The sequence below is a fragment of the Lynx canadensis genome, chromosome C1 (genome assembly GCF_007474595.2).
Source record: "Lynx canadensis isolate LIC74 chromosome C1, mLynCan4.pri.v2, whole genome shotgun sequence".
NCBI lineage: Eukaryota > Metazoa > Chordata > Mammalia > Carnivora > Felidae > Lynx > Lynx canadensis.
In genome coordinates, this window is record NC_044310.1 from 13,314,191 (window position 1) to 13,326,414 (window position 12,224).

The window sequence follows — 12,224 nt, forward strand, 5'->3', positions numbered from 1 at the left end:
GGAAGCTTGCACGAGGGATATCCGCCCCAGTGGTTCCCATCCATGGGCGCAATCCGGGGCCACTTAAAGGGCCAACGCCAGACCCCACCCCGGCCGACTGAACCAGCATCATGGCGCAGGGGGTGTGGGTAATCTTTTAAGCATCCCAAGTGATTCTAAGCTGCAATGAGGGCTGAGACTCCTGGGCTCTCTGGAAGGAGGCGTCAAGATCTATCTGCCCATCCGCCTGGGCTTGTGGGGTACTGAAGGCAGGTGGGAGACATGAGGCACAAGAAACAAAAGGAAGTTCATCAAAATCAATGCTGGCAGGCAAAGTGGCTCCAAGTGAAGGCCAGAAAAGGGGACAGCACGAGGCAAAGGCCTCCCAAAAGAGACAAGACAAGGGGGGCCCAGTTCTGCGAGTAATTTTATAATCTCTGATGCCCCCCCCGCAGCTCTGTAACCTCTAATAAAATGCAATTGTCATGGTCTTACTTTGTGTATCATCTTTATCTATTAGCATCCTCCATGTTGAATGTACATCCTCAGATTCCTGAAAAATACCTTTGTGCACGTGATGAATTTCCATAAAATCTTTGTGCTGTAGATTTGCTTCTGCTCCTTCTCGTGTTCGGGTGGCGCTGAACTTCCTCCATGTGACTATATTTGAGCATCACCTCTGTGCGCTATGTACCATTCCATCAGATGTCACCTCTGTCTCCACTCCCATAACGGGCGGGACATCGGTGAGGGCATCAGGCCCTGTTGGATGACACCGTGCTCCCGAGGGGTGACCTCCATCACCACTTTCCTCACCTGTGATTGTGTCCCCATAAGACAGACTGGCCCGTGAATCACATCTCCGGGGTACACAGGTCCATTCGCCTGGTGCCACATTCGGGTACAGCTCTTTGACGACAGAAGAAGGCAAAGGCAGTGTGACGTCGGAGGGGGGAGGGGCGGTCCCCAAGACCACCCTCACTTCTGACACTCCTTTCTTTCAGGGTTCGGCGGTCCCCCAAACCACCCTCAGGTTTGCTACTTTGCTAGAAGGACTCACAGAGCTCACTGAAAGCTGTCATACCCAGGGCAATGGTTTAGGGCAGCAGAAGGATGCAGAAGGAAATCCGCCCTGGGAAGACATGTATGGTGGAATCCTGGGAGGCTCCAAACACAGAGCCCCTGGCCCTGTGGAGTCAAAGCCAGTGATAACTCCTGTTGGCAACGAGGTGTGCCAATGCACACACAGAATATCGCTAGCCAGAAAAGCTCATCTGAACCTCGGTGTGCACAGATTTTATTGGGGAGACATGTCCGGTTGTCCACGTGGCTCACTTTTAGTCTCCAGACCCTCTGGAGGTGGGGCTGACCCCTTTAAGTTTTTTTAATATTTATTTTTGAAAGAGAGAGAGAGAGAGAGAGGCAGGCTGCAAGCAGGGGGAAGGGCAGAGAGAGAGAGGAAGACACAGAATCGGAATCAGGCTCCAGCCTCTGAGCTGTCAGCACAGGGTCCGACGCAGGGATCGAAACCATGAACTGTGAGATCGTGACCTGAGCTGAAGTTGGACGCTCAACAGACTGACCCACCCAGGTGCCCCTGACGCTGACCCTTTTAAAGGCCCTGTTGTGTTAGGTGAGGTTTGGCTCTGCTGCAGAGACAGACAAACCCCGAATCTCGGTGGGCTGGCACAGTAAAGGTTTGGTTTCTCCTTTGTGCTCCTACACGATTTGGAATGCATGGCTGGGGAAAAGAAGGGTGGCTGGGGCACACTGGTCTTAGCTGCCTGGGCTCAGAAGTCACACGGTCATTTCCGGGGCACCTGGGTGACTCCATTGGTTAAGCATCCCACTCTTGATTTCGGCTCAGGTCATAATCTTGGATTTCACGAGATCGAGCCCCGCATCAGGCTCTGCGCCGACAGTGAGGAGCCTGCTTGGGATTCTCTCTCTCCTCTCTCTTATCCCCTCCCTTGCTCGCTCTCTCTCTCTCTCTCACAAATAAATAAATAAGCTTTTTTAAATAAATAAAAAGTCTTTTTAAATTAAAAAATAGGGGCACCTGAGTGGTTCAGTCGGTTAAGCATCCGACTCTTGATTTCGGCTCAGGTCACGATCTCACAGTTGGTGGGTTCGAGCCCCACATCGACTCCACGCTGACAGCAAGAGGCTGCTGTGGATTCTCTCGCTCCTCTCTCTCTGCCTCTCCCCACATCTCTCAAAATAAATAAATAAACACTTAAAAAAAACAGAGGTTGCACTGTCATTTTCTCGCACGGGATTGGCCACAGGGCTCCAACTTACTAGTGCAAGGCCTCCTGGGAAACGTAAGGCAATTCATGGAACACTTGCTGGGTGAGGGCCTCGATTCCCAAGCAGCAGCGCCACAAGCATGGGCCGGCCGCAGGGGAGGCAGACGGGCCCCGAGGGGAGCAATTCACGTGGTGTGCCTGCCCGTGCCCCAGCCCCAGCCAGAATTCCTGGAGGAATCCCGGTGCTCCACGCCAACTCCAGAGAGTCTGGGAACACAGGGATAATCCAGGCAGCCCAGAGAGCTGTCAAGGGAAGGAGGCCAGCCCCCAGGGAGGACAGAGGAAGCAAGGGCAGAGGCCTGGATGGATGCGAGGGTGACACCTGGGCCACCAAGAATTCCAGATGAGGCTTCCTCGTGCTGGGACCAAAGGAGACTGACTTACACAGAGTCAGGGTTCTTCAAGGGGATTAGGAGCTTTGTCTTTGCCTCACTCTCTGGGTAACTCTGGGGGTACGGTCCTTCCAGGGCCATCACAGAGCTTGGGGCTTCCCTGGTGACCCAGGCTGGCGGAGGGACAAGGACACCACTAGGATGAGCTCTGTGATGGGACTGGCTCTCCACTGTCCCCTTGAAGACAGTGAGTGGGGGGCTCCCAGGGATCCCTGCTATTGACCAGGTCCCTGCTCAGGGCAGAAGCTGGCAGGCAGGCTCTGTGTTACCTCGTGGGTTTGGGTTTTTTTTAAATGTTTATTTATTTAGAGCGTGATCTGGGGAGGGGAAGAGAGAGAGGGAGAGAGAGAACCCTAAGCAGGTTCCATGCTGTCAGCATGGAGCCCAACTCAGGGCTCGATCCCATGAACCGTGAGATCATGACCTGAGCCGAAATCAAGAGTCAGATGCTTAACCAACTAAGCTACCCGGGCACCCCTGTGTTACCTCATTTAAAATCCTCACCAAGACCCTGCAAGCCCCAAATTATTGTCCCCTCACTTCACAGGTGAGGAAACCGAGGTCTAGAGAGGCAAAAAGAATTACCCAAGATTATCCCATAGGTAGTGAGACTGGGATTTGAACCCAAAGAAGGAATCAGCGTCCACACTGCTAAAGGCATTATATGATGGAAAATTCCATGAGAGCAGATCACAAGACACGGCCATCCCCCACTGCAGTAATCATCAGCTCCCCGCCCAGCTCATTTCATCCATACCCTCGGCAACCTCCCCAGCACATCCTACGCTACTTTGGAGAAAATTCCAGATCCACGCCATTTCATCCTTGGCAATTTCAGCACGTGTCTCTAAAGGATAAGGAAGAACCCACATTCTTAGCCACCGGGCCTGGTGTGGAGTCAATGTCAATAAATACAAGTTGAGGGGCGCCTGGCTGGCTCAGTCCAGTGAGTGTCCGACTCTTGATTTCAGCTCAGGTCACGATCTCACGGTTCGTGGGTTCAAGCCCCGCGTTGGGCTCTGTGCGGACGGCAGAGAGCCTTCTTGGGATTCTCTCTCTTCCACTCTCTCTCTGCCCCTCCCTCCGTCATGCTCGCGCTCTCTTTCACCCTCTCTCGAAATAAATAAATAGGCTTTTTTAAAAAAGGAAAAAATAAGTATCTGTTGAATAAATGAACCATCTCCAAGCGCCTGTCAAGCTGGAAGCATGTTTAGGAGTCTAGAAGGCAGCCAGGAGCCGTGGGAAGACAGTGGGCTTTACCATAAGGTTGGGGGCCAAGCTCCGACTCAGCCAAATGCCATGGCTATGGGGCGCCAGGTGAGCTCGTGGGGCGCAGCCACACGACCTGAGGTTTTCTCCTCTGGAATTTGAGCGACAGAAACACCGTGAGTCGCCAGGGCGCCAGGATGGAGCGAGAACTTGGATGTGGGCCCCCGCCGTCTGCAGGGTCAGAGCTCGGTCGGTGACTTGGCCAGTGTCTCTGTGCCTACGGCTCTTCATCTGTAAAATGGGATCATAATAACAGTTACCCCAGAGGGCTGCCGTGAGGGGTAAGTGAGTTCGTCTGTGTTGGTATTTCACGCCTGGCACTGAGCAGGGGCTTGATATGAGTCACTGAGCGTGAGACGCCTGCCGCGTGGCAAAGTTCCAGCCAGGATAACGGGTACTATCCTGTAAGCCGGCACAGAGAGGGGCCAGGCTACGTCTAAGATTAGAGCAGTGTTTCCCTACCAGGGGCGGTTCGGTGCCCCAGGAGGTGTGGCAGGCTGGCGATCGCTGTGGTTGTCACAAATGGATGGGTGGCTGGCTCCGGGCACCTAGTGAGTAGGGGCCAGGGATGCTGCTAAACTCCTACGGTGCACAGGGCCGCCCCCGACGAAGAGGTATCTGACCCGAAATGTCAACAGTGCCGAGGTTGAGAGACTCTGGGTTGGAAAATAATCAGGAGGGCTCAGCTCCGTTGCACAGAGGCCTCGGCCAGCCTCCGCTGCGTCCAGACTAGCCAAGTTAGCAGAACTTTCTTCACCTTCACCAGAGTCGCAGTTGAGCTGGTCTTTCCGGAAGACAGCTGGATGTGGTTTATGAAGTGTCCTCTCCACGCCTGTGCAGCAGGCCTGGGAGTGGCCAGGTCCTGGGGGATGCACGGTTGTGCTGAGTGAGGGGCTCCCCTGCCCAGGCAGAATGCAGGGCCAGCAGCAGCAGGACGTGGCTCTGGCCCCAACCTGGAGACAAGGGGAGGAGTCTGCGGAGGGGGATGGACGCAATCAGAGCAGAAGCACAGCGGGAGGCGTGTGGGCTTTGGAACCACAGGGACCCATGTTCCAATCCTACCCCTGTCAGTTACCAGCGGGTGACCGTGGCGTGGGACTGAACCCCTCCAAGACCCCTCTTTTCCATCTATGAAATGGGTGTAACAGACCCCACTTCGCAGGAGAATTTATTGCAACAAATATTGAGAGCAAGACCCAGAGAGGACAGGGGGAACTGTCCAAAGTTCCAGAAGGAACCCGTGGCTTGTGTTCATGCCTCTCAGTGCTTGGCCCAGGTTCTTCTCAGGATATTCATTCATCCGTTTGCTCATTCAGGCAGCCAATCAGTCATTCATTTGGGGTAGGAGATGGGGAGGCTGGGGGGGAGCCAGTCAAGGGCAGGGCAGGGGTTCCGTAGGTGTGTTCAGCCACGTGGGAGCTGAGAACTGCCTCGGGGCCCCGTGTGGAGACTGCACCGCCTGGAGACCGAGGAGCGTGGAGGAGAGGACCACTTAGGGAGCGAGTGAGGTAGAGACAGAAGAAAAAAAGCAAGCCAGGACTGGGCCACGCGGGCACTCTAGGCTTCAGAGTTTAAAGGGAACCCAGTGAAGGAACATGCAAAGGAGTGGAGGGGACGAGAGGAAAGCAGGGAACATGGCACCGGAAGTCAGGAGGGAACAAGCACCGGCCTTCAGCTCAACTGGGTTCCTTCTTCTCCAGTGTGGCCTTGGGCAAGCACTGGAAGCCAGGAAGAGGGAGCGACTGGGGGGGTGGTGCTGGCGGGACAGTGAGGGGACGGAGGCAAGCGTCTAGAACATAGTAGGTCCGCAGGAAGTGGTAAATGTCACTATGAAGGCTGAACCGTGCCTGGAAGGTTGCCAGGAAAGCTCCCCACCTGCAGACTGTTCTGGAACAGTGCAAATGCTCCTAGGGAAGACCTGTAAACTCGGGGCCCCGGGGGTTCCAGCTCCCCAGCGCCAGGATCCATTCCGGCTGAATGAGCCCCATGTTCTCAGACTCTCTCCGGAGCTGACGTAGAACGTTGGGAGCCCTGCAGGAATTGCTACCCTTGGGCTCACAGGCAGGGCTGGGATGGTCTCAGGCTCACGGGACTAAACACACTGAGGTCCAGGCCCCTCCCAGACCCGTAGAGGAGAACCTCTGAGAAGGGCATCAGGCATGTTTATTGTCACATTATTTTAGCTCCCCGGTTGATTCTGTCGCACAACTGGTGTTGACAACCAGTGGGGAAACTGAGGCCCCAGAGCCTCATTCCTGACTCTCTCCTACCCCAGATTCCTCCAGGTTACCACGAGGCTGGCATTCTCTTCCCTTCGTAAAATAGATCCTGGGAGGGAATAGACTGGTGGCTAAGAACTGGGGCATCTTAGTCGGCTTGGGCTCTGTAACAGATTTTACCTTAAAGCATAAATGATTCTGTCTCCCAGTCCTGGAGGCTGGAAGGCCGAGATTGGGGTGCCAGCACGCTGGGGTTCTGGTGCAAACACCTTGGCCTGTCTTGCAGATGATGGCTATTTCCTGCTCTGTGCTCACGTGGCCTTTCCCTGGAGTGTGTGCATGGAGAGAGACAGAGGACTCGGCTGTCTTTTCACTTCTTATAAGGGCACTAATCCCATCACGAGGGACCCACCCTTAACAACCCCATCTAACCCCGATTACCTCCCAAAGTCTCCATCTCCAAATACCATCACAGTGGGGTTAGGGCTTCAACATAAGAACTGGGCGGGGGGTGGGGCTGGGCGGGACATAAACGATCTGTAACACCAAGCACTGGCCTTCAACTCAACTGGGTTCCTTCTTCTCCAGTGTGGCCTTGGGCAAGTCGTCCCCGACCTGATTCCTGGGGAAGGTAAATCCTTAAATAACAACTGCATGGCTCTCTACGGCTTCCGAGGCATTTTGACTGACACCTTCTCTGAACACTCCCCCATAACCCTGTGACGGAGAGGGCAACTACTTTCTGACTGGGGAAATGAGGCTCAGAGATGAAGTCACTCACCAAATGACACCCAGCTTGTGTTTAAATGCAGATTTCCTTTTTCCTTGGCCCTAGGGAGCCTGGAATTGAGAGCGAGAGAGATGGATGGATGGATGGACAGACTAAAAGATGTGTAGTCAGTGCTGCTGAACAGGGTCCTGCAGGGACTATGGAACCTACCCCAGTGAAAGGAGAGGAAGAAATGAATCATCCAGGCAGCTGCCAAGAACACGCTAGACCTTTACATCTGGCGTGAGTCACTTGGAGCTGGCCCTTTCGCTGCAAGGGACCCATTTTACAGGGAAGAAACTAAGCCCGAGAGTAGGTGGATGGATAGAGTATCTAACTGTTGGTCCAGAACCCCTTCTGACACCCCAGGGTTTAAGAAAAGCCATAGAGGGGCACCTGGGTGGCTCAGTCGGTTAAGTGACTCGGCTCAGGTCATGATCTCGCAGTCTGTGAGTTCGAGCCCCACGTCGGGCTCTGTGCTGACGGCTCGGAGCCTGGAGCCTGCTTCGGATTCTGTGTCTCCCCCTCTCTCTGCCCCTCGCCTGTTCACGCTCTGTCTCTCTCTCTCAAAAATAAGTAAACATTAAAAAAATAAAAATTTTAAAAAGTCATCGAAGTGTTGAGAAAACTCTGGATGAAATTCCTCTGCGAAAGCAAGGTCACCATTTCTAGTTTTTGCCACAAGGAGAAACTCTGTATCTGTGACCAGCACATAACAGGTATAAGCTGTTGCCGCAGAAACCCTCCTTGGATGCTTTCCAACGTCTTGAAGTTCCCCCCCCCCCCCCCCGCCTGCAGTGACTGCTAAAGAGGATGAAGGTCTGCGCTTACGTTATTTCGAGAATGGGCAAACTTTGTCTATAAAGACACACTTTTTGCTTTGCGGGCCATAGGGTCTCTGTCACAACTACTCAGCTCTGATGTGGTGTGAGAGCAGACACGTATGCAGACACGAGCTTGTCTGTTCCACTAAAACTTTATTTATAAACACTGAAATTTGAATTTCATGTGATTTCATGTAAGTTCTTTTTTCTTTAACGTTATTCATTTTTTGAGAGACAGAGAGACAGAGCATGAACGGGAGCACGAGCAGGGGAGGGGCAGAGAGAGGAAGACACAGAATCCGAAGCAGGCTCCAGGCTCCGAGCTGTCAGCACAGAGCCCGACGCGGGGCTCGAACCCACAAACCGCGAGATCACGACCTGAGCCGAAGTCGGCCGCTTAACCGATGGAACCTCCCAGGCGCCCCTCGTACAATTTCTTTTGATTTATATTTCAACCATTAAAAAACGTAAAAGCCACTCTCAGCCGGCAGACTGTTTAGACAGTGGCAGGTGGATTTGGCCCGCCGGTCGTGGCTTGCTGACAATAACCAGAAGTGGATTGTGTCGTTACCCCATTTTAAAGATGAAGAAATTAAGTCCCAGAGCAGTTTAAGGATCTGTGTAAGGTCCCACAGCTAGGCAGGGGCAGAACCAGGATTCAGAGTCGAGCAGTTAGGGATGGAGGCGGCGAGCTGTCCGCGGAAGGACACCCAGCAAGGGGGAGGGACGTCCTGTCTGGACCCCGGACCCAGGACCCCAGACCCCGGACCCAGGACCCAGGACCCAGGACCCCGGACCCTGGACCCAAGACCCCGGACCCAGGACCCAGGACCCAGGACCCAGGACCCCGGACCCCAGACCCCGGACCCAAGACCCAGGACCCCGGACCCCGGACCCCGGACCCCGGACCCAGGACCCAGGACTCCGGACCCCGGACCCCAGACCCCGGACCCAAGACCCAGGACCCCGGACCCTGGATCCCGGACCCAAGACCCCGGACCCAGGACCCAGGACCCAGGACCCAGGACCCCGGACCCAGGACCCCGGACCCCGGACCCAGGACCCCGGACCCTGGACCCCGGACCCCGGACCCGGGACCCGGGACCCGGGACCCGGGACCTAGGACCCCGGACCCCGGACCCCGGACCCAAGACCCCGGACCCAGGACCCAGGACCCAGGACCCCGGACCCCGGACCCCGGACCCGGGACCCGGGACCCGGGACCTAGGACCCAGGACCCCGGACCCCGGACCCTGGACCCCGGACCCCGGACCCCTGACCCAGGACCCAGAACCCCGGACCCCGGACCCCGACCTGGACCCGGGACCCGGGACCTAGGACCCAGGACCCCGGACCCCGGACCCTGGACCCCGGACCCCGGACCCCTGACCCAGGACCCAGAACCCCGGACCCCGGACCCCGGACCTGGGACCCGGGACCCGGGACCTAGGACCCAGGACCCAGGACCCCGGACCCTGGACCCCGGACCCCGGACCCCTGACCCAGGACCCAGAACCCCGGACCCCGGACCCCGGACCTGGGACCCGGGACCCGGGACCTAGGACCCAGGACCCAGGACCCCGGACCCAGGACCCCGGACCCAAGACCCCGGACCCAGGACCCAGTCCGGGGCTTCCTCTTCCACATTGTACAGCTTCCTCATTTATTCCAACTAATTATCATTTGTTAAGTACGTCTGGAACGCTGACATGAGAGTCAGAGGCGGGGGGCGGCAGGCGGGAGTAAGAGGGGTCACCGCATCCACACGCACGCACACGCACGCACACACAACGGCTTCCATTTCCTGAGATGTCCACCTGCTTTTATGAATATAAGTGGATTTGTAACAAGCATTGCAGCTGCATATAAGGCATTCAGACATGGAGACAATTTTACTAGATAATAGACTATCATGCAGGATACAATTTAAATTAAAAAATGCAATTTTCACCTTGAAATGAACAAATGATTACAATTTCTATACAAATTAAGGCATTCAGCCTCTCTTTCAGTAGTGGCACCAGCCCATGAAATATGACATAATTACCATGAAATACATTTTCAAATATTTTGATTTTTGTCCGCCGCTTTTTAAAAAACATAGGCCGCCTTCTAGGTCTCCGAGTGTGTGTTGGCATTTCCCACCTTCTGGGAAAAACACATTAAAAAGAAAAGCCAAAGTCTCCGAAGATGAAGTTGGCCCCCCTCCCTGCCCTCCCCTCCTCCCATCTCCTCACCCCTAGGAGCTCCCTGCCCTCCCCCACCCCCTCCCTTGGCTCAGAGATAAAATTGAAAAAAGGCAGACGGAGGAGAGGGACGCAGGCGACCAGCTCCAAAGCCCGAGATTTATCTAAATTGCTACGCTTATCTGAAGAATCACATCTGTTGGTTATCTCAACGGCAGCCACTCCAACCCTCCACCCGTCTCTTCTCTGGAAATCGCTTCCCCAGCCCCCAGCTCTCCCCCTACCAACACGCGCCCCCCCCCCCACCTCCACTCTTATTTTTTAATTATTTTTCCATTCTGTTGTCTCTTTATGGCTGGAGATGGAAGGATGAGCAGGCGTTGCCTGGGGCCCGCTCCGGCCCCGTGGGCTGGATAAGAAACTTTGAGGTTCGGCAGGAGTGGACCGGGGAGGCGGCCAGCGGGTCTCAGCTCCCAGGCGGGGGTCTCTGCCCACTGTCCGAGCTGGGTGACTTTGATGAAGGTCATTCCTAGACTAATCCGTCTCTTCCCTGTGTCTGTAAGCCCGCCATCATGAATGACCCGTCCCTTTGCTCTGAGCTTTGGGTGGACCTCTTGAGCCATTAAATCTACATCCAGACCACCTAAAAGCAGCTTTGACCTCCCTCTTGGTTCTTGGTCTTGATTCTGAGCTTCCTGGGTGGGTTTCACCTCTCCCGGCCCCTACCCCACGCCCTCCTCAACTGCCACCCTTGGGACTTGGTTCCACTCTGTTGTGTGGTCCCACTTCTCTCCCTCAGCCCGGCCTGGGTTAGCTGAGAGGTCCGTCTTCCGTTCGGCAGGATCACCCTCCCAACTCTCTTTTTGAGATGTTCCCAAGCCTAAGGAGAAAATATATGATAAAAAGCAGAGTGCAGAGCCCCTTGCTTTATACTTTGCCTGTGGGCTTTTGTGTCGAAGCATTGCCACCTGCTTTGGCTCAGTCCCATCTTGCTGCTGCCTTGTGCGGAGGACCTCCCTCACCAGGGAGAAACTCAACATTCTACAGAGGAAGTGACCAGATATTCCAGACCAAAGCAGGGCATCATCATGGCAATTCCAGACCCAGCGGATGGTGCTTCACGGGCCTTTGTGGACTTGAACCACTCCTACCCTACGCGCTACCCTCCCACCCCCTTCCTGACCCCAGGGCCAGATGAAGACTGGGTCATTCTTCAGCTCAGAAAGCAAAACAGGATGCATTGGTGGAAAGAGAATGGGTTTTAAGATCAACCATTTGGTGTTGCAGAATCTCGTCTCCACCCTTTTTGCTCTCTGACCTTGGCCAATCTGATTGGACTTTGCCTTCATTTCTCATCTGTAAGATGGAAATAAGGATACTTCTGCATGGAAGCCTTGAGAATTAACTTTGAGAGCACAGGGCAGGCCTTCAGCAGCTATGAACTTCCCCCTCTTCTGCTGTGGCTCCAACTTGCTAAGGGATTTTGAGATATTAAAAAAAAAAAATCTTTCTAGTTCATCAAGAAAATCCAAGCTCCAAAATGTCTACCACTTAGGAAATCGTTGCGGGGAGCCTGGGTGGCTCAGTTGGTTAAGCGTCTGACTCATTTTTTTTTCTTAATTAAAAAAAAATTTTCTTTTACATTTATTTTTGAGAGACAGAGAGAGACAGAGCACAAGTTGGCGGAGGGGCAGAGAGAGAAGGAGACACAGAATCCAAAGCAGGCTCCAGGCTCTGAGCCATCAGCACAGACCCCGACGTGGGGCTCAAACCCACAAACCATGAGATCAGGACCTGAGCCAAAGTCGGACGCTTAACTGACTGAGCCACCCAGGTGCCCCAGTGCCTGGCTCGTGATTTTGGCTCAGGTCCTGATCTCAAAGGTTGTGAGTTTGAGCCCACATCAGGCTCTGTGCTGACAGTATGGAGTCTGCTTGGGTTTCTTTTTCCCCCCTCTCTCTCTCTTTCTCAAAAATAAATGAATAAACGTTTTAAAAAAAAAAAGGAAGGAAAAAAGAAAATTGTTGGTACTTGGGGGTGAGTCAAGTTTTGTGACTGGCAAAGACCCCAAGGTATTGAAAGATTCGTGTGTGAGGAACCAGGGAGAGAGTGGAGTGGAGGCAGGAAGGAGAGTTTATTGCTACAGAGTAAGTACTCTTGTAAACATTGTGTTGATGAGCACCTACTCAGTTACAGGCATTGTACTAAGGGTCTTTATCTCATGTAATCTCCACAACAATATTACGAGGTTACTATCAACCCCACTTAACAAATGGA

At 54.2% G+C, this 12,224-nt stretch overlaps 1 protein-coding gene across 1 annotated transcript; it reads left to right on the forward strand.

The window, feature by feature from the left end:
• The first annotated feature begins 3,979 nt into the window (after positions 1–3,979).
• Positions 3,980–9,323, forward strand: LOC115522194 (extensin-like). Its single transcript, XM_030327831.1, has 2 exons — positions 3,980–3,997; positions 8,397–9,323. The coding sequence occupies exons 1-2, from the start codon at positions 3,980–3,982 to the stop codon at positions 9,321–9,323; spliced, it is 945 nt and encodes a 314-aa protein (XP_030183691.1).
• Positions 9,324–12,224: the final 2,901 nt, after the last annotated feature.